The sequence below is a fragment of the Xiphophorus maculatus genome, chromosome 6 (genome assembly GCF_002775205.1).
Source record: "Xiphophorus maculatus strain JP 163 A chromosome 6, X_maculatus-5.0-male, whole genome shotgun sequence".
Lineage (NCBI taxonomy): Eukaryota > Metazoa > Chordata > Actinopteri > Cyprinodontiformes > Poeciliidae > Xiphophorus > Xiphophorus maculatus.
The window spans coordinates 8,827,836-8,847,376 of record NC_036448.1 but is presented as its reverse complement, the minus strand read 5'-3'; the positions used below and the strand labels follow the sequence as shown (position 1 = coordinate 8,847,376).

At 40.8% G+C, this 19,541-nt stretch overlaps 1 protein-coding gene across 1 annotated transcript; it reads right to left on the bottom strand.

The window, feature by feature from the left end:
* Positions 1 to 2,719: 2,719 nt before the first annotated feature.
* On the bottom strand, positions 2,720 to 11,153 carry LOC102236782 (cysteine/serine-rich nuclear protein 2-like). The gene is made up of 5 exons (XM_014472587.2): positions 11,047 to 11,153; positions 7,127 to 7,380; positions 5,075 to 5,337; positions 4,689 to 4,991; positions 2,720 to 3,653 (listed from the first exon to the last, which is right to left on the bottom strand). The coding sequence occupies exons 2-5, from the start codon at positions 7,350 to 7,352 to the stop codon at positions 2,772 to 2,774; spliced, it is 1,674 nt and encodes a 557-aa protein (XP_014328073.1). The 5' UTR covers positions 7,353 to 7,380; positions 11,047 to 11,153; the 3' UTR covers positions 2,720 to 2,771.
* Positions 11,154 to 19,541: the final 8,388 nt, after the last annotated feature.

Here is a 19,541-nt window from a genome sequence, read left to right as displayed (position 1 = left end):
TTCAGAGTTGGGCATGTTTTCATTGAGATGTACCAATCAGGAACGTTACGATATTGGCTGCCACCCTGGATTTTTTAATTTCTGAACGGTGGACTGATATTGATATCCAATAGTAACACCGGTGTTATGCCAGATTTACCAATATTTTATCTTTTTTTTTTAATCCGATTACTAGATTAATCGTAAGAGTAATTGATAGATTACTCTATTACTAAAATATTTGTTTACAACAGCCCTATTGAAGTTGAGGTCACCCTCATAGATTTTTGTGGAAGTGCAGCAAAGCTACTTTTAGTGAAATTCCTGATTCCAATTTGATTGCTAACGTTGGTTGCTTTCTCCTTGGTGCTGGGGTCTAAGAAAAATGTATCGACAATGCCAGCCAGACTGTTTTGTAAAATGAAAATGCTCCAGTTTATACATAAAGTAAGAAATACAACAGTCCTTGAATTTGAAGTAATTATGTTATGACGATAGAGAGTACAAAACTAACTACAAAAGTTGGTTAAAGTAAAATAACTATCAAAACATAAAACTCAGGCGAACCAGATCAAGGAAAGCAGCTCCCCTTCCTTCGCAGACTCAGAGCAGAAAACAAAATGCAGACGTACTCCATAGTTAAAAAAATGAAACATTTGTTTTAATGAATCATTGCTCAGTTAACAATAGCACAATATCTTTTTTTCAAATATATTATTTAAAGATCTCTGAACATTATGCGTCATATACAAAATCCATGACTCCACTGAACGGTTACAGAGGTACTTTATAAGTCAACACTACTACAGAGCTGAAGCAGATTTTATTAGACACTGCTGTAAACATGGCGTCAATGGTAAAACGAAGATGAACATCTGACTGCAAGTTGGTTGCAGCAGAACACTGAAATGGGAGGAATTACAGAGCTTATAGCAGCCGACATATTTACATATCGCAAAAAAGAAAAGTACACCAGCTGCATTTGTTTTTGGTGTTGCTCAAACAGACGGACCAGAAATGCTTCGCAGGGACTAAAGCAACAATTAGGCTTGGGCCAGCATGAGATTCACACAGCATAATAACCTAAAAAACACCAGTTTCACGGCAGTTAAACAAGAAAAATGGATATGTAACATGATGCACTTTCCTTTAAAACAGGAAGAGGATTCTTGAGCAAGTAGTGGAAAAAGTATGGAAACTCTTTATTCAGCCAGCAGGTAAAAAAAAAGGCATAGTCCACACATAGCCAGATTTCTGGGAAAATAAATTCATTTTCATGGCCTTTCATCTACACAAAAGCTCAGTTTTATATCCCTAAAAACAATTGTTTATACAAAAATGCAGGATAATAAGTCATTTGACAGAGTCTCTTTTGTGTTGGTGGTCTGAATGGTCTAAAGGGCCGTTTTCATGCTAAATCTTTACACAATCAGAAATAAACATGCAGTGAATAAATCGATTTTCAATCAATATTTTGCACCAAAGGTAAGAATAAACACATTTTCTCTGTGGCTCTTTAAATGTGTATAGATTTGAAATTTTAAATTGACATTTGTGACTGTATGCAAAATAGACCAGCAAATATTGCAGTAAGCATATTGAGAGGGAACGCAAAACTTAATTCCCCACCGACACCGTCTTGTGTTTTAATTAAATAGGCTATTTAAAAGTAGTTCAAACACACAAATGAACCTCCTGGCGCCATGTTTAATTCCTAACAGGAAGTCGCAGTTGTAAGCCGAGACATGTTTTAACTTTGCGCTACACTTAAGGGTTTGGCGTGTTTAAAACAACGCTCTGGATCAGAACAGAGTACGAGCGGGTTCATGTCGATAAAAACTGTCCTGAAATCGATCCCGCGTGTACGATATGTTTTTTAAAGGATGTGGTGGAGATATTTGTTTTTACAAAGACCTGGCTACGTGTGTACAAGGCCTAAAATTCGCTCTTCGCACTTTCATAAGCATCTCACTGAAAGGGCTAACCGCTAACCGGCCCATGCATACTAAACATGAAGGTGCTTTCTGTACTGTGGAATAAAAATGTCTGCTGTAAAAAAAAAAATTAAATAAATAAAGCTTTAAATATGGAGTCTATTCTATAGGACCATCTGACACACCACTGCTTTCATACACTCATAAGTAAAGGCAAACTACTGATTCTCGACTCGAACTGCTGCCATTACAATACTACTTATTATTTTGAAAAAAACTCTGCCATCTTTACCAGTTAATAATTATGTCACCTTTTTATGAGTTACTACTCATGGAAATAATCAGTGATTAAATAAACAAATACGTATTGGCCCAGTAAACAGGTACTCGGGGTTCTGGAAAATAATCAGAGAATCATAATCAGAATGATTCCCAAATCCAGCAGAGCGTGGCTTATCCTCATCCATAGAGTTGCTGTTTTAATTAACATGCTACAACACTTAGCTCTTCATTGCATGTGATACTGGATTGCATTTCATATGCATACTTTGTGCATGATATTGTTGGTCATGGTAAAAATTAAATCCATCCCATTACAATTTTATTTCAAGGAATTAATAAAAATGAAGCTAATTATTCGAGTGTGATTTCTCTTGAAAATAACAACTTTCAGGCAAAAATAATGTTCCATAAGGAAAAAATAGGTCTTTGTATTTAGAAATTATTATAAATAAATATATATATATATATATATATATATATATATATATATATATATATATATATATATATATATATATATATAAAGCACTAGTGTGGGTGTTTCATTAAATTGGGTATGAAAGATGAGTGTCTGAATCAGCCAATCAGAGACTCTAGGAGCTGGATGCTCGACTCCTGCTGTGGTAAATTCACCGAACTGAACAGCTGGAAGTGCTGAAAGCTGTCGGAGTGTCTGTGCTCTTTGAAGGAGCTGTGCAGCGGTCCGGAGGGATAGTCCCTGTGGAAGAACTCCAGGTCGGAGTCAGAGGAGAGGCTCAGGTCCATGTATCCGCTGAAGGAGTAGCCCACGGTGGGAGACGGGGTGTTAGGGAAGTCCTCGAAAGAGTCCTCGTTGAAAAAGTCTCTGGATTGATTGGCGTTCTCGTCGAGATAGTTCCTGCTGGCGTCAATGTTGTCTGCGAGCGCAACGGGCGAATGCGGTCTGTCGTCGTCTGAGGTTGCAGAGCTGCATCTGTGCCGGTTTTGGGCGCACGAGAAGAAGTTCTTATTGCCGGAGTCATGGGTCAAATCTGCGCCTCTGTCCGGAAGTGTCTGGGTCCCGCTGAAGAATTGTCCTGCGTCGCATTCGGAGGAGGAGAGGGAGGATTCGGACATGTCGCTGCTGCAGCTGTTCTCCTCAACGACCAGCTGGTCCGGGATGCAGCGGAAAGAAGGAGCGGCGGGCATGGCAAAAGGAAGCAGGTCCTCCTCCAGGCCGGACCTGAATGGACACCTGCTCTCCTGCGCGCTCTGCTCTGCACTGACCTCGTTGTGTCCTGAACAGTCTCTGAGCTCCTCGGTCACACCTGCCTGCTCCCCCGAGACCAGCGTTTCACGACGCAGTCGCCTCTGCAGCTCCAGCCTCATGAGCGTGTGGATGTAATGGGTCTGAACGCGCCGGGCGTCGAACTCGATGCGCCCCTGCACATTTCCGCAGCTGTCCTTGGTGCATCCGCAGGGGAAGTTGAAGCGGTCCACCTGTTGGTCAAAAGAAAACCAGCAACATTTTCTCAAAAACGGTCTGTGAAATCATCAAATTCATCCTTCATTCACTAATTTGTCTCATATGATTTGCAGGGCATCTGCTAGTTTCAGGAGGTCAAATTTAAAAATTTAAGACATTCTTTTAATGAAGTTTGAATAAAATTTAAGACTGAAAAAAACTAAATATAGGGGATGGTTGGGAGATCGTGCTCTATTACAAAAACTATCCATCTGGCTCTGTGCCAGAGATAAAGGCACAAAGGATAGCTAAATGCTGGTAGCCTCAACCGCCTTGAGTTACAGAATGCAATAAAGATGCTGCGTGCGACCCAAATCTTTGCTTGACAAAAAAGTCCCAGGAGAAAAACAACTACATGAAATAGTTCTGCCATGACAAATGTAAGACTTGTGATTAGCATGTTTAGCAATTTACACTTTTTAAAAATGAATTTAAGGTGGTAATTTTGGACAAAGAAATTTAAGACGTTTTAAGGGTGCGTGGACACCCTGGCTTTAGAGCTCACTGCTGTCCAGCACACTATGGATGCAAGTTAGCGCTTAACGAGTTAATCTAAAGCTGATTGATCTTATTGATAGACTATTAATTGAGCTCTGTCATGCAGCTCCGCTGAACGAGCGCTATTAAGGTGATAGCTTTAGGAACTTGTCGAGTGTTTACATTTCAAAACAGAACCGCAATAATAGCCATTTTGCATTCCACACCGGACTCTGTCTGGACCGTTTCCCTTTTCCGTTCTGTTATGGCCCCGCCATCTTTGTTTCTGTATCAACTAGCTTCATTTAATAATGACCAGCAGCGCCCTCTTCTGAATGGTGGCCAAATTACAACACTAAAAGAAGGTCAAAGCAGACATTACAAGTTTATCAACTGGAACTTATTTTAATCTAACAAACCATTATTTGACATTTGCATCCTTGTTGCAGACATATCTTTTTTTCAGTCTTTGTTAATATTTTCCCAAGACTTTATGGTCCTTAACGCAAACACGACTTGTCGCAGTGTTGTACCTGGCACTTGATGCCTGCCTGACTGCAGGCGCAGGTCTCCGGCTCGCAGAAGCCCCGGCAGTCGCAGCCGCAGGCCTCCCTGGAGAGCCGCAGAGCGTGAAGCTGCCTCTTCTCCTCCTTGTCGATGACCTTCGCCCCCGCCGCCAGGAGGAGAGCCTGTCGCTGTTTGGAAGAGAACGGCTGAAGGTAGCCTCCGTCCTCCAAGTCAGACTCACTAACATGAATGTCAGGGTCTCCACCCAGAACTTGATCCGTCGTCAGCTTCTCCGCCTCGTTTTGGTCAACAGCTCCACTTATGATCAGCTGGAAGCAAACACAGCAGCGGTTCTAGTTACGAGAAACTTTGCGAGCGAGATCAGTGCAAAGCTGAGACCAAGAGCACTCACTTGGTGTTTTAGTGCCTCAAACCTCTCTTGAATTAGTTTCTCTCTGTGCCTCTCTCTGCGCCTGCTGCGCTGCTCCACTGCATGCTCGTCCACGGTGTACCTTCGGAGGGCGCTGTGTTTGCGCACCATGCCCAGGGTGGCACCTCCTCTGCTGGGCACGCTGGTGAAGCCCTGGGAGCGGGGGAAGCTGAACACCGTCACCTGGTCGAAGCGCACGCTGTTCGGCCTTTTTGAAAGCTTCGGCTTCTTCAGGATGGGCCAAACTGGTCAGGTTTTTAAAAAAACATCCCAAACATTAGATAAAGCAGTGAGCATTCTGTGAAGAAACATATCTGCAAATAAAAACAAAATATATACCGCAAGTATCACCTATTAAACCACAAACCTCATAGATTTTATGTGTGTAATCTAAGTTTTAACACTATTATCAGCATTATTAATGTATGCTTCACAGAACTTTAATGTCGTCTCATTATCATTATTAACACAGCCGTGTTTTATTAGTCTTCCTAACCTACATCAGCTCTGCTAGCTGAACATTTTTATTGTCTTTTCCTTGCTTAATATTGTTTTTCTCATTCTTTCTATTTTGTATTTGGTTGCCTCTCCTTTTCATTTTATAGTACAGTAATATACTTGGTGTCTGCAATTTCTGGCCAAAATGTTGAAAACCATGTATCATTTTCCACTGCATGGTGGGACATTTATTAGCACTGTGGTGTTTTGGCAAGAAGATTCTCGGCTTCAGTATCCAAGGATTATGAATCATTTTATATGGCATTGTAAATAAGCTGGCCATCCACAAAATTAGTGGTTCAGTTCAGCCTCAGATACATACAAAAGTGTGTAAAGCTTACAGATAAACACTATGCAAGCACAATTGAAATAAAAAAAATCTTTAAAAGACTAATGAAGAACAAGTCTGACTTTTGCTGAAACCCTTGTAATTTCCAAAGCGGCCACTAGGCGGGGGTACTACCGGTGCTTGACTTCATTTGGGGTCGACAGTTGAACACAAGTGAAAAGGAAATGCCAAGAAAGGCTTGTGTAAACAAGTAACCGATCAGCGGCAGAAAGAAGTTGAACTTCTTCTTCCTTTTATTTTTCGCTGCAGAGCAATCGGACCCTCAGCGGTCTACGACAGCGTCCGTCGGGTCACTGTTTGACCTCAGCAACACCATGAAACACATCCAAGTCTGAACTCCCAGCAGCAAAACGTGAAGAAAAGCGAGCCCAGCTGGTTGACTTAGTATCATCTGCTCTGTTTGTCTGAACACATCCAGTCTAAATCTGTTAATCCTCGACTGTGCTGTATTGGCGGTGTTTGTCCTGAGGACGAGATTACTGTAACCTTTCTGAAAACATCTCCATAACCCCGGTGTTTGTTTCCACACCAGTGCCCACACTGAGCCTCACTGTTCCCTAATTTTTTGTTTCTTGGTGCAGGACTAGCCGTGCTTTATTCCTAATATGATGGATTCAGATCTTCTTGTTCTTCTTGTTTACATTTGCTTTTTTTCTGTTTTCATTTCCTTCCTCTCTAAATAGTCGAGTTCGCTACTTGCTTTTGTGAGGATTATTTGGTTGTCTCTTAGCTCTCCACAGAGGGAAGGAAGTAGTTGGGGTTTTATTTGTTTGGGAGTTTTATTTTTCGCCTTTTTTTATTTATCATTTTAATATATCTTTTACGACATCTTTTGTGTTTAAATACATCTCCAGCTCGAGATTGAACAGGATAAATTGTGAGCGGCCTTCTATCTAAACGAAGCCATTTCATACGACTTGTTTAAAATGTTCCTGCTATTCAAATTGATCCCACTACTTCTTATTGCTGAAGCAAGTGATCTACGCTCTGCAGGAGCCGGTCCCTCTCTGCGCGTCTTATCTGCAACGGGGCTTAAAGGCCGGCGCTTTAAATATATCAGTCAGTCATAACTTCTGCTCCAGGTTGATAAGAGACACTCCTATAAAACGCCGGTGAGGAAACGCGCCGATAAGGAAGGAGGTTTGCATTAGTTGAAAGACGAGAGGAGGGGAACAAACGCGACTTACTGGGCGATCCGGAGGCTGACGCAGGACTGTGAGGTGTGAAGTCTTGGTTCTCGGAGGAGCTTCCCTCCCCGTCCGACTCCCACTCAGAGGAGGTAGGAGAGGAGAGGGAAGATGGAGAAGCAGAAGAAGAAGAAGAAGAAGAAGACGAGGAGCAGAAGGAGGAGGGAGGGGAGTAGCAGGGATTTTCCTCCACTTCTGCAAACTTCCTCTTAAGGATGTCTCTCATTGTTTGGCTGTGGCGGTTCCTAAACGTTCTGTATGAACACAGAAGAAACAAAAACACGGGTTTAAATAACTTAACATTGCGTTGTAATAAATGTGCAGCCTAATAACGGAGGAGGAGGAATTTTGGGATTTCAAATTGAAGTGCTTCAAAGTCCTAAAAATACCAAAGTTAGTATCCTGTAGCAAAACACACTGCTGCCCCTCTCCAACCTGCTGCTGCATACTTACTTCTTGTGCATTAATCCAAAAGGTGTGTTATTTATTATAGGATCTGCTATGCTTAAAAACTTTTAAAGATCAATGCTAATGCTAATTTTTGACACATGTAGCGTCTGATAATCCTTCCTAAAATATATAGGTCCTAGCATTTATAGGACGAAAAAAAATGATTCACTTCCTGTTTTGTTTGTTGTTCTTTTCATGTTGAAATTAAGTTGTATTTTAGTACATGTGACCAAATAATGACGTTTGTAGTTCTGTATAATCCATAAAATGTTTAGAAAATCTGCTGTGCATAATAATTTGGAACAGTGCATTTTGAGTTTTTTATTTTTGAAAAAAAAAATAAATACTGTTCTCATGGGGAACTTTGTTCAGTAAAATTTGATTTTATACTGTAGTAGTTCAGAACTTGAAAATGATACTGACCATCATTTGCGTTGACCATTTAAGAAAATCTGAGAAAATATCACTTGGATAATAACTTGGAACACGGTGTATTGTCTTTAGTATAGAAAACAGATTGACAAAATATGCATAATTCTGTACATTAAAGATAAATTGAAGAGGTGCTTTTTTATTTTTGCTTGTGTCCATTTATCAAAGATACAATAACACATTTATTTTATAGAAGATATTATTCCAACTGTAAAATTAATGTCACATAAGAAGAAATAATTGATGCCTTTTTGTTTGGAATGAAATGTTTAAATGTGTCCATCTGTTTTTTCCACTGTATTTTTAGCCAAAGTTTTGATACTGTAACAATCTCATGTCAATGAACAATGACACTAAATATGCTTTGCACTTTTCTTTTTTTTTTTTTTTTTGCAAGTGACAACTTCAGGAATGAGAAGCACTTCCTGGTGGAGCCGGTTCCCAGCCACCAGTTTGTTTAGGCTAATTCCATCTTGATAGTGATTTACCTAGAAACTATACTTGTTTCACAAGCTAACTCAGAAAATCCTCCTCTCACTTACAACTAGCCGACACTTAGGAGACTTAACAGCGGCAAAGCAACTTCTCCACTCTTCTTTCGTTTCCCTGCAGAGTAATTAACATTCCAGTGATTCCTTAAGTTTCTTTTTTGTTGTTGTTGTGAAGAATACATGGAAACGGAGCGTCCAGCGGTTGTATGCTCAGGGCTGGGCGATCAAGAGGCTGCTATTTTTGGATACGAACATGGAAAACGAATCCAAACAGGAGCGCTTTGAGGGAAACGGATCTTAGCCGAAGAGAGCGCTGAAAGAAAGGGCTGTCAGAGAACAATGAACGTTTTCCCACGGTGAACGTTGCTGACTGATGTTGGGCTGAGACAAAACAGACAAACTGATTTCCTAATGTAATGCAGCCTTAATTTAAACTAGTTTGTCTGATTACACAGTCACAACAGAGCGAAAACATAAGGTCCAAATTTTATTTTTATTTACAAAATTTCTTTTTTAATAATGGCGCATCATTCTGTTTGCTGTCACACTTTTGGAGAAAAGAAGCAAACAAAAACAAATGTGCCGCAATCTTACAATCTAATGTGAGTAGAGATGCACTAATCAGGCGTTTTTTTGGGATCTGGTTTTCTTTTAGGTCTCAATTTTAACTTTGAGAGATTCCGTTTTTATTTTTTAAAAAACACAACAACTAGAAAACAAGATTAGAACCTTTTATGCATCAAAGCACATGTCTTCATATGTATCTACAGTTTAATAAACTAAAACATTGCTTTAAAATACTAGACGTTGGTTGAAAACAGTGGGAAGTTTTAGTTTTAATGCATTTAAGGAATTGACATGTATTCAGTGTTTAACTTGCACACAGCCAGGGCCGGATCTAGAAGAATAAGGTCTCGTGGGCTGAAGCCTGTTTTGGTGCCATATTCCAGAAAAAAATGAATAAAAATATTTTATTCATGTAAATTACATGGCATTAATAGGTAGGCCTACACATTTGATTGATTGGTTTAAAATGTCCGGTAAACGTCTTCATGTTGGACTTGAAAATATGATAATATGATAAACTTAAAATATTTGAGTCCAGTTTAAATTTATAAAAATCCAACGCTAAAAAGAAAAACATCACAAGTGAAATGAGCATATGACTTTAAAATGTTTTTACAGCATACACAGAAGACACTTTCTTTGGGGCGCCCCTCTTCCCTCCAAAACGCTTGGTGCCCTGGGCTACTGCCTTTGTAAGCCTTTTCTAAGGTCTGGTTGATCACATCCCTTTGGGATTAATAAATTATATTTGCATTTGAATTCCATTGAAAAATGGTCGACTCTAATCTGTGGCTGCTTGATTGTTTCGCCTCTGAACAAATGTACAGCTTGTACAAAGAAGCTAAAATAGATAATTCACTTATCATAAAGGAAAGCATATTATAACATAGCTCAGTATGAATTAATGGCCATTTTCTTGCCCTAAGTACTTCATAATAGGTTAGGCTTTCTGGTGACTTGAACCAGTGAGACTACGTGTGTGTGTGCATGTGTGTGTGTATTAACAGAAGACAATGTCCTGGATTCATTGTTTAAAAAAAAAAAAAAAACAGAGGTGAAACAAGAGACAACTCAGTCAGGTTCTTTGGGAAGAACACTCAAGCAGTGAAACTCCCTGCATTGTCAGTGTTTTTATCTTTCCTGCGAAACAAATGTTTCCACAGATTTAACACAAAAGAAACAGTGGCAGCATTTCCAATTAATACTGCGGCACAGAGTAAGTGTAAGGACAGCCTCCTGTCCCAGTTCCATCCCATTTATTACATATCTGACAGAGCAGGAAGACTCGCTGCACATCTAGGTATCCACTGAGACCGCATCAATAATTTAAAGGTTCAAAGCAGCGGCACACTGTGCACATGCGCGTGCACGTGAACCAGAAGACCCACTGTCAATAAATTCATGTTCTGAATAACGTTACACTGTTACATTACTGAGAATGACTTCTTCTTTCTTTCTTTCTTTTTTTTTCTTTCGTGTTCCCTGCAGGAATGTTGCGCGCATGTCACACTGGGTTTGCACTGAAGCAGCGCAGGGGTCGTTTCCTGTTTGGCATAATAACAGTCATTAGGCAGCTGACCCCCTGACCTTTTCGCCGAGGAACACGCACGCACACTCACGCATACTGGGTTCACGTCAGCTACAATGACAACAGTGTTCCCCGCTTTCTGTACGCCACAAACACTGCTGTGCCACAGGCTCCATTTAAAACTGGGCACACTTCCAAGACGACTGCTCCACAGCACCACAGTCATAAACTTCTTGAAACAAGAGGTGGAAGTTTCTATAAAGTTCATATGTTCATTTTAAGCATAAAAACTGTAAAATTGCCAATAATTACCAATTAATTGCCCACAAATCACATTCACTTTGGCTTCATATTTAACATTAAAACGATTAGGCAACGATGGCTGAACAAATTACAAACTGTAACACAGAGGAATACAACCGCATGTAGATATTTTTTTGTAGGTTACTTACCATAAAGTGAAGATGAGCATGCTAGTGAAGAGGGTCCGAGACTGTCACGAAGTTACAGCTCTCGGCTGCCGTCGGGCCAGCTGAGCATTTTGTTCTGTTTATGTGAAGCTGCACAGTAGTACTAGTGTGAATATGAGAGGACTGGCTGGGAGCAGCCAAAGACACAGACTGGGTCAAGATAGTTCACCGTTCTGAAACTGCCTGGAATCTCGCACCTGCGCACAACCGCCCGGGCCGTTAGCTACGCTAACGGAATCTTTACCGCTTTCTGTGTATCACGACTAAGCCAACGTTGAAATATAGTTAGACCTCAAAAACATTTTGACAGTTTAGTCTTAATGTTACACTTTAGCATACCGAAAGAATACCGAAGCGTTTACATTTTTCGAAATTCCATTTATCGCACAGCCAGGTTAAGCGAAGCAGGAAGCGCCGCGCAGAGACTCCTCTTGTTCGGGGCATGTTCCTCTGTGTGCCTTTTCTGTCTGTCCTGACGCAGGCTGTGACACACGCAGAGGCGGTAGACACTCATGACTCTCGGTGCTGCCCACAGATTTCTGTCTGTTGTGTTCACACTGGAGCAGTTTGCGCCAGTAATGACGAGCTAGTAAATAAAGTACCTTTAACCCTCCAGCTGGTGACTGGGAAAACAGCCCAGGGTTTATACTTACCTCTTCTGTTTGCTTGCTCTTAAAGTGAAAAAGAGGCTCATTGATATTTAGAGGATGTTAATAAATTTATAGTGACGATCATGAGTGAAATCTAGCAATTTAGTCAGATTGAGAACAGCGCTTTATCTGTCCCAAAGGATTTTAACGGGATGGTTACTGATATTCTTGGATGATACACAAAAGCTAGAAAGTGTTTCAGGACTTTTTTTTTTTTTTTTTTTTCTGGTAAAATTTCAATGACAGCTCTTCAAAATCATAAGTGAAACATAAAAAGTTTTATATTCCTCATTATAACTATTAACAATATCATCCATGTTTGCAAGTCACCTACAGACCCAATAAATTAGATTGACTAAAAATCGATTTATTTCAAGAACTTTATCCCTAATTGAAACACATTACATGGATTAATTGCACACAGATTGATGCTTGAAAGCCTTTATTTCTGTTCTGATGTTGTGCTGTTCTTTTACAGCTAGTAAAAACATTACATTTAAAATTAGGATATGACATCCGACCAATAAAACAAATATTTTAAAAACAGAAATGTGGGCTTAACATCAGTTTAATACCTGTTTAAAGGTTGATATTTTGTATATCATATTCTAGTTTACTGAATATAACTGTATATGCTCTATGTACCCCAAACCCACTGACTGGATATGCTTGATATGCTTTTATGCATCCACATTTAACTGAATATCCCAAGCAACCTGAGCAACACTGTTTAATCATTCGTTGAAAAAGGCAAAGAGCTTGACACAACTTCAACTTCTGTCTTTGTCTCAGTGATAATCCACATGAGACAGGACTCTCATGTCATCTTCAATCAATCAATCAATCAATCAATCAATCAATCAATCAATCAATCAATCAATCAATCAATCAATCAATCAATCAATCAATCAATCAATCAATCAATCAATCAATCAATCAATCAATCAATCAATCAATATTTATTTATACAGCACTTTATGCATCCAAAGTGACCAATGTGCAAAAGGTATCAGTTAAACAAGGCCAGTTAAACAAATAGTTGAGTGGCAAGACGAAAGCCATCGTTAGAAGAAAGCAATAACAGATTTTACTTAAATGCTATCATTTATGGGGCTCAGAAAATATGTGGATTGCTGGTAAAGAAGTCCAGTTCGTTTGCTATTCACATAGGGGACATGTCTGAAGCCCTCCAAACCTGTCATGAACCTGGTGATTAAGCACTTGTTTCTGGTGACACACTCTCCCTGGTCCTGGTGTTGCTTTTTTGAAACATGATTCCTCTAACGCCGCCGTTCCAAAAACTCCAGGAAGTCTCCTTCGGCGAAGAGGCGCTGCAGATTTAAACGCGGATTATGGATGTTGATGTAAATCCGCAGAATCTTTTTTGCTTAAAGAAATCCCATTTTCAGATTTTGGCGTTGCGCTTTATAAACAGATGCCAACATGACTGAAGTTTATTTATGCACATGACAGTGCCGGGGGGAGAAATGTCAGTGCAAACAAAAAAAGAAGAAGGAAAAACTAGTGAGTGGAGAAAATTAAAGGATTAACATTCCAGTGCCTCTGCTTTTAAAGATAATCACAGGCTACTCTGCAGAAAGAAAAATGAAGCGGAGCTCTCGAGAAGACAGACACACAGTGCATCAGATAAACAGATGGATAGACAGATGAAGGGAAAGACTAAAACACCAAATGAGCCTGCGGTTTGACCTCCACGTCGATACGCCTCACTCTAACAAGTTGAATAAAAAGAAGTTGCTCTGGAAGCCTAAGTATCTGTTAGTCCAAAAATTCTGACCAGAGGACGGACAGACAGGCTGCTGACCTCAGCTCTCGGTGTAAGTGTGTTACAAGAGGGTGACCCACTTTAGATGGGATCACTACAGTGCACTGCACTCACTTCGCTCCGCTGACAGTGACCTGCACGAGGAGTAAACACCAGGGAGAGACAGAGGGAGGATCAGTACAGTGAAACAGCACAAACAGGTAGCAACACGCGGCTCACGGTGGACTTTTAGCAACACCGCAGCTCATCCACGCCGTGCGATTCACTCACAGCACATGATCAAAGAGTTCTGTTAGGCTTTGAGGCTATTTATAGGACAATTGCACTGCCTGGACCAAAAATACATACGTGCAATACAGTTGGAGTTTCCTGTTGCCCAAGCAGGCTGTCACACTGTGACTTGCATGTGTCCTAATGTGTCAGGAAGGGGGGGTGAGGTGGGGGTGGATCCTTTTTTTAGCCTGCGCTCTTACAGCGCAAAGAGAACAGAAACGAGTCATGGTGGAAAATTAATGTGCTACTTCAGACTGCAGCGATAACCTGGATAGAGTTAGACCAACAATGGCATATGTACAGTGATTGTTTTGCTTATCAACTATATTAGCGCAACAACAAAAGTGTCAACAGATCCAGACTGCTGACCAGATTTCTTAACATGTCTGTCAGTGATGTCACTGTCGCTTTTTCAAGGTTGTTTGTACGTCCTTAAAAAGTCTTAAATTCATGCATCTAAAATTAAGGACTTAAAATATCACAAATTTAATTTTAAAATGGAATATGGTCTTAATTACATTAATCACATGTTGCAGCAGGGCTATTAATATTGTATGTGTAGTTTTTTTTTTTTTTTTATCCTTTCTCGCAAACAGACATCTTCATTGAGTTCTGTGGCTGGAGGCAGTCGAGGTCATAAACACAGTAAAAAGAAGAATAAATAAGTAAATAAGTAAGCAGGTAAGTCTTTATTATATCTATGATAAAAGCTACTAGTAACTTGCTGCTAATAGACCATTGCTAGCTCGCCAGCCAATCTGCGTCTGTCCTGGGTAATTGTAAATGTATCTGCAGTTGACCGGACAACACTGCCCAAACTAGGTTAGGTGCATTCTGGGTAAAAGAAAAAACAAACAAAAAATGTTTAAGCTTGACACTACGGAGGGTTTTGCTGTGCTAGATTGTAAAACGGCACATTTTACAATCTAGCACAATTTGTGCCTTACATTTCATTCAAGGCACAGTGCCTGTAAATGTATGACACTAATTTTAAAAAGAAGTTTCATTCAACTTGCCATTAAAAGTTGCTAACTTTGACTTGCTGAAACCTGCAGACACCCTGTGTTTCTCAACACTGGCACACAGATAGATCTATTCAGTGCCTATTAATCCTATCTGCAACGAGAGCAAACCACAAGTGGGCTTTCAGTCCACATTACGTAACCTTACGTTTAACCTACATTCTGGCTGCTGCTCAGGTTGCTGCCTGCCTGCCTGTTGTAGGCCGGTTTCCTCAGTCGAGCTGTGCCAGCGATGGCCCACATACAGCCACGTACCGACAAAGTCTGACAGGGCTTCGGGGCGAGTGAAAGTCTGCCCCAGTTCCGCTCCTGTTTCCTGTGAACGCGACTTCAGGGGTTTACCCCGTTTCCTGGACCACACCACTCGGCCTCAGTTTTCTCTCCAGGAAGCGTCGGGGTTGTTCTGTGATGGAGTCGGGGAAATTAAATTCCCTGCTGCCCCCGACACAACGGAGGGACGGAAAGACGGAGATTTCTAAAGGCTTCTGATGTCACACTTTAACAGTCGTCACCATGGACACGGAGCAGATATAAACCGAGGGTTTCTATTTTAGAGGGAATGTGATGAATCACCGGCTTGCTTCCATCAGCAGCACTGTGAGCATCAGAACCGTCATCATTTCATCATGGCAACATGAGTGTAATCCTTTGCATCACAGGAGAATAGATGAACAGATGCAGTCCTTTCCAAAAGTATTCGTGCCCCTTAAACTTTTCCACATTTTGTCCTGTCACCACAAAGTGCTTAACTGCGAAGTGAAAGAAAAATGGTGAATGATTTAAAAATGTATTTAACAATAAAATCTAAACAGCATGGTGTCCTTTTTGCAACTTTCTTTTGGTGTATGTCTCTACCTCTGCACGTCGTAGGGCTGTATTTTTTTTAATTAATTTATTTTTTTGGCCGTTCTTCTTTGCCACATAGCTCAAACCCAATCAGACTGGATGGACGGCAGTTTTTATGTCTCATGTTTTGTGTGCTGAAAATTTTTTAGCACCAGAACTTGTAACTCATAAATGCATCACAGCATCAGGATATAGATTTTCAGGACGCAACGCACTTCTGTCATCCTGACAGCCGAATGATGTTCGGCAATGCCGTCAGTACTGTCTTCTTGTTATAGGCGGACACACGGCGCTGCTTGTGTACTTGCAGCCGTAAATACAAAACTGTTTCCAGAGGACAAATGTGACTGTAAACCGACGTTGGTTTCCATCAGATTTAAAGGTCAGGCCCTAGAGCTCTTATTAAAGGGCATGTATTATTCAAAAGTCACATTTTACACATCTTTGTACTTCTATTTGGATTTGAAGTTCTTAAAACAACACCCACTTGGTTTTTGGCAATAAGTTAATGTTTTTTGGTGTATGGAAAATGAGCTGTTTCAAAAACCTCCTGAATGTAATATCACAGAGCAGCAAGCACTCCCTGTTACCTAGCAACCCCAGCAAAGCCCAGTCCATTACCTAGCAACCCAAGCGAAGCTGCAGCCCCTCTGGTTGGCTACTTTAACACTGTCTGCATTGTACAATGGCTGCTGGAAAAGACAAGTGGTTTGTTGTTGTCCAGAAACCACTTGCATAATTGCTGGTTGGATTTAAAGTGACAAGACGCCCTAAAACAGCCCATTCTAACACAACGCTCAAAACCGACAGAAATGAGCAGACTGAGACCTTATTATCCAAAGTGATTTTGTGCAAACAAAAATGCAATAAACATGTTTTGAATAGCCCATAGATCTATCCTAACCTGCCCAAAAAAAGCATAATATATCATCATTGAATACAAAAAAGCTTAAATGTTACTAGGAAATGCTTCATTGCAATTTTCCGCTGTAAAAACCCCATTATCATTTTTTTTTTCGGGACGCCTTTAAACGACACTTGAAATAATGCGTGAGAATGTCTCTGTAGTTTCAAAATGTCAACAGATACAGACGTGGATCAAATTTCCACCTAGTGACAGTTTAAGTGCTGTGACATCTGCCTTTGTTTGGTCTGAAGAGGTGGTGAAACCGAGAGCTTCCTGTGACTCTAATGGCTCGGACTGGATCTGTGCCAAGTGTATCAGCATCTTACAACTTATTCCCCCGTGCAACACGGCTTCACACGTTCACATAAAAGGCGTCCATGCTCAGCTGTTGGCTATAGACTGTTAATTGCATGAAGAAAGAAAGAAAAGGCACATCTTGGCAGCATGTCCTTGCGGTGTAAAACACCATCCAGGCATCGCGGCGTTGCAGAAGCGAGAACAGCTGCAGCCCACGTTCCAAAGTAGGTTACACAACTTTAAAACTTTCAACTGAAATGATCTTATCTGGCTGTACGTGAGCAGCTCAAGCTGAAACAACAAAGCAGCAGCATGAATGGGTTTGACACCCCTCCTCCCACAATGAGCCTCTTGTCAACAAGAGAGCTGTGGTGACCTTTCTTATAAACTTTCGAACTTGGACGTGAGATGCACTGAGGGGACGAAAGGCATTTCCATCACACACACAAAAAAACTGAAGTTCATCACTGACTGGAGATGAATTTCTTCCCTCTGCAGTTCAGCTGTGCACCTGCACTACAGAGTGGGGGAGTAATTGGCGTGAGCCTGGCTGTCAGCTGTAGTCTGGGAGCTCCTGTTTTCTCTCTGGCTCCCAGCGCAGCGTGCTCTGCTCTCGGTGGCGCTCACATGCGGCTCCATGTGAGCCTCCTGCAGGAACATGCAGCAGCTGGAGGAAGGAGACCTGCTCTGTTGTCAGCTGTTTGAGCCAGAACTGACTCTGTGAAACTGAGAGTGGGTGAGCTCTGGGTGACTCCCCCCCCCCCACCCTCAAATGTTCATTGCCCTTCTTCTTCTCCACTGCAGCTGGGAAAACACATGCAGAACAGACAGACAGGGAGTCTCTCATTTAGCTCACTAATGGAGCCCCTTGTCAAGTATTTATGTATTTGCTGGAGGCACCAATCTGGAAAATAGAAACTAAGCTTTTATGCTTGGGTATCTTTTATAGCCTTAAAACGGCTGTGAAGTGCACAACCACGTACGTGGCAAACATACGTGTTTAAAAAAAAACAGACACGAAAAATAATGCTCTGTCTGTTAAACAAGAACTTATCACTGTTTCATGGGAGCAGTCATGTTGGTTTGGTGCCATCTCCTGGTCGATTAAGAAAACGACAACCATATGCCCAGTATCTTTTTTATTTATTTATTTTCAATACTAAATTTTACGGCTGTCTAGAACACTATTTTACCTTTAGGTTTGTTAAATCAACTATCTAACACGAAAAAATGACCTGAGAGAATATTACGAGTATTTTTATTGTCATTTTGTTGTTGAAGTTTAATGCAATTGTCCCATAAAAACCAAAAACTGAAACAATTGCAAAACCCTGCATTTGTTCATATGTGTATACTAAAAAAAAACATGTGTTGGTTCTTTATCATTTTTATCTACATTTACTAAGAACCATTGTTGAATGTCCAAAGAGCCGTTGCCTCAGTGTACCAAATATTGCAATACATTGAAGATGTAAAATCTTATCAAGTAAATTGTTTTAACCTTAAATAGTCCCATTCAACATGAACATGAAAGATCAACAGGCAGATGTCTGAGCAATTCTTCGACACCTGAACAAGAAAGGGCGTCTTCGAAAACTTCTCCTGGGTTGAAAAGATGCTGAAGAACCCAGCACACAGAACATTCCTGAACAAACAGCCTCACAAAGGCCAAGAAACACAAATGACAGGTCAGGAAGAAAGTTGTAGAGAAGCTGAAAGCAAGGATACTCTACAAAATATTATCTCAAGCTTAGAACATTGTTTATAGTCAATCACCTACGTCAAAGCCACCAAGATGCTTGATGCAACTCTAGGATAATCATTATGAACCATTTATGTGTCTGAATAAAAAGGCTTGATTGATTGAAGTATTTGTTTCTAAAAAATCTGTCTTTCACTGAAGAGTGGCACAAAGAAAGTCATTGTCAGGGAGTAACTAGAAGTTCCATTTGTAATTTTCCACAAGCTATATTGAAGGCAGAAAACATGAGGAAGAAGCCGCCTCCTTATATGAAAGCGGTTTTGAACTTTTTAGCCTCCATCAATACATGAACCCCACTTAGGCTAGAAGCTAGCCTGGTAAAACGAAGCTCCTTGTACTAAGCCTTGCTTCAGACAGAGGGTCCGGACCCTCGGATATTAAGATATGATAGCTTCCTGGAGTTAGCTTCCTGCATAGTCCTGGAGTGGACTATGCAGAAGTTTTAAGCTTTACTCAATAGCTAACACTTTTCCATGAGATATGTAATGCACCAGTTCAACGCTATGAAGCTTACCGGCTAACGCAGACGGAACGGCTTTTTTCACTTCCTCCGCTGCCATTGCTAAAACTACAGACGTGCTACAATTGTAAAACAATGCAGGAAATCAACATCATCGTTCATGACTTCTCCTGTTTGCTGGTTGGACCAGTAGAAATGCTACCAGAGGAATCCAAGTCAAAGGTAGAAAGCCCAGACTGAGCTGTAAAGTGAAATAATTGCACAGGCTAGCTGGCTGCACGACGCTGTGATTGTCTTCAACATGGACACAGAAGCTAATCAGAGTTTCGCTAAATTCAATTGAGTATCTGTGGCAAGACTTAAAAAGTTGTGACTCCAGACACTGACATAGTTGGCATTGCAGAAATGCAATGCTGTAAGTCTGCAGATGTGCAAAACTAGCAACCCCCCCCCAAAAAACACTAGCAGCTCTAA

Bases quoted from the DNA above. Each gene is read 5' to 3' on its own strand.
- LOC102236782 (XM_014472587.2), bottom strand. From the start codon at position 7,352: ATGAGAGACATCCTTAAGAGGAAGTTTGCAGAAGTGGAGGAAAATCCC. The intron at 4,992-5,074 runs GTGAGTGCTCTT...GTTTGCTTCCAG, and splicing joins TTGAGGCACTAAAACACCAA to CTGATCATAAGTGGAGCTGT. The intron at 3,654-4,688 runs GTACAACACTGC...TTTGACCAACAG, and splicing joins AGGCAGGCATCAAGTGCCAG to GTGGACCGCTTCAACTTCCC.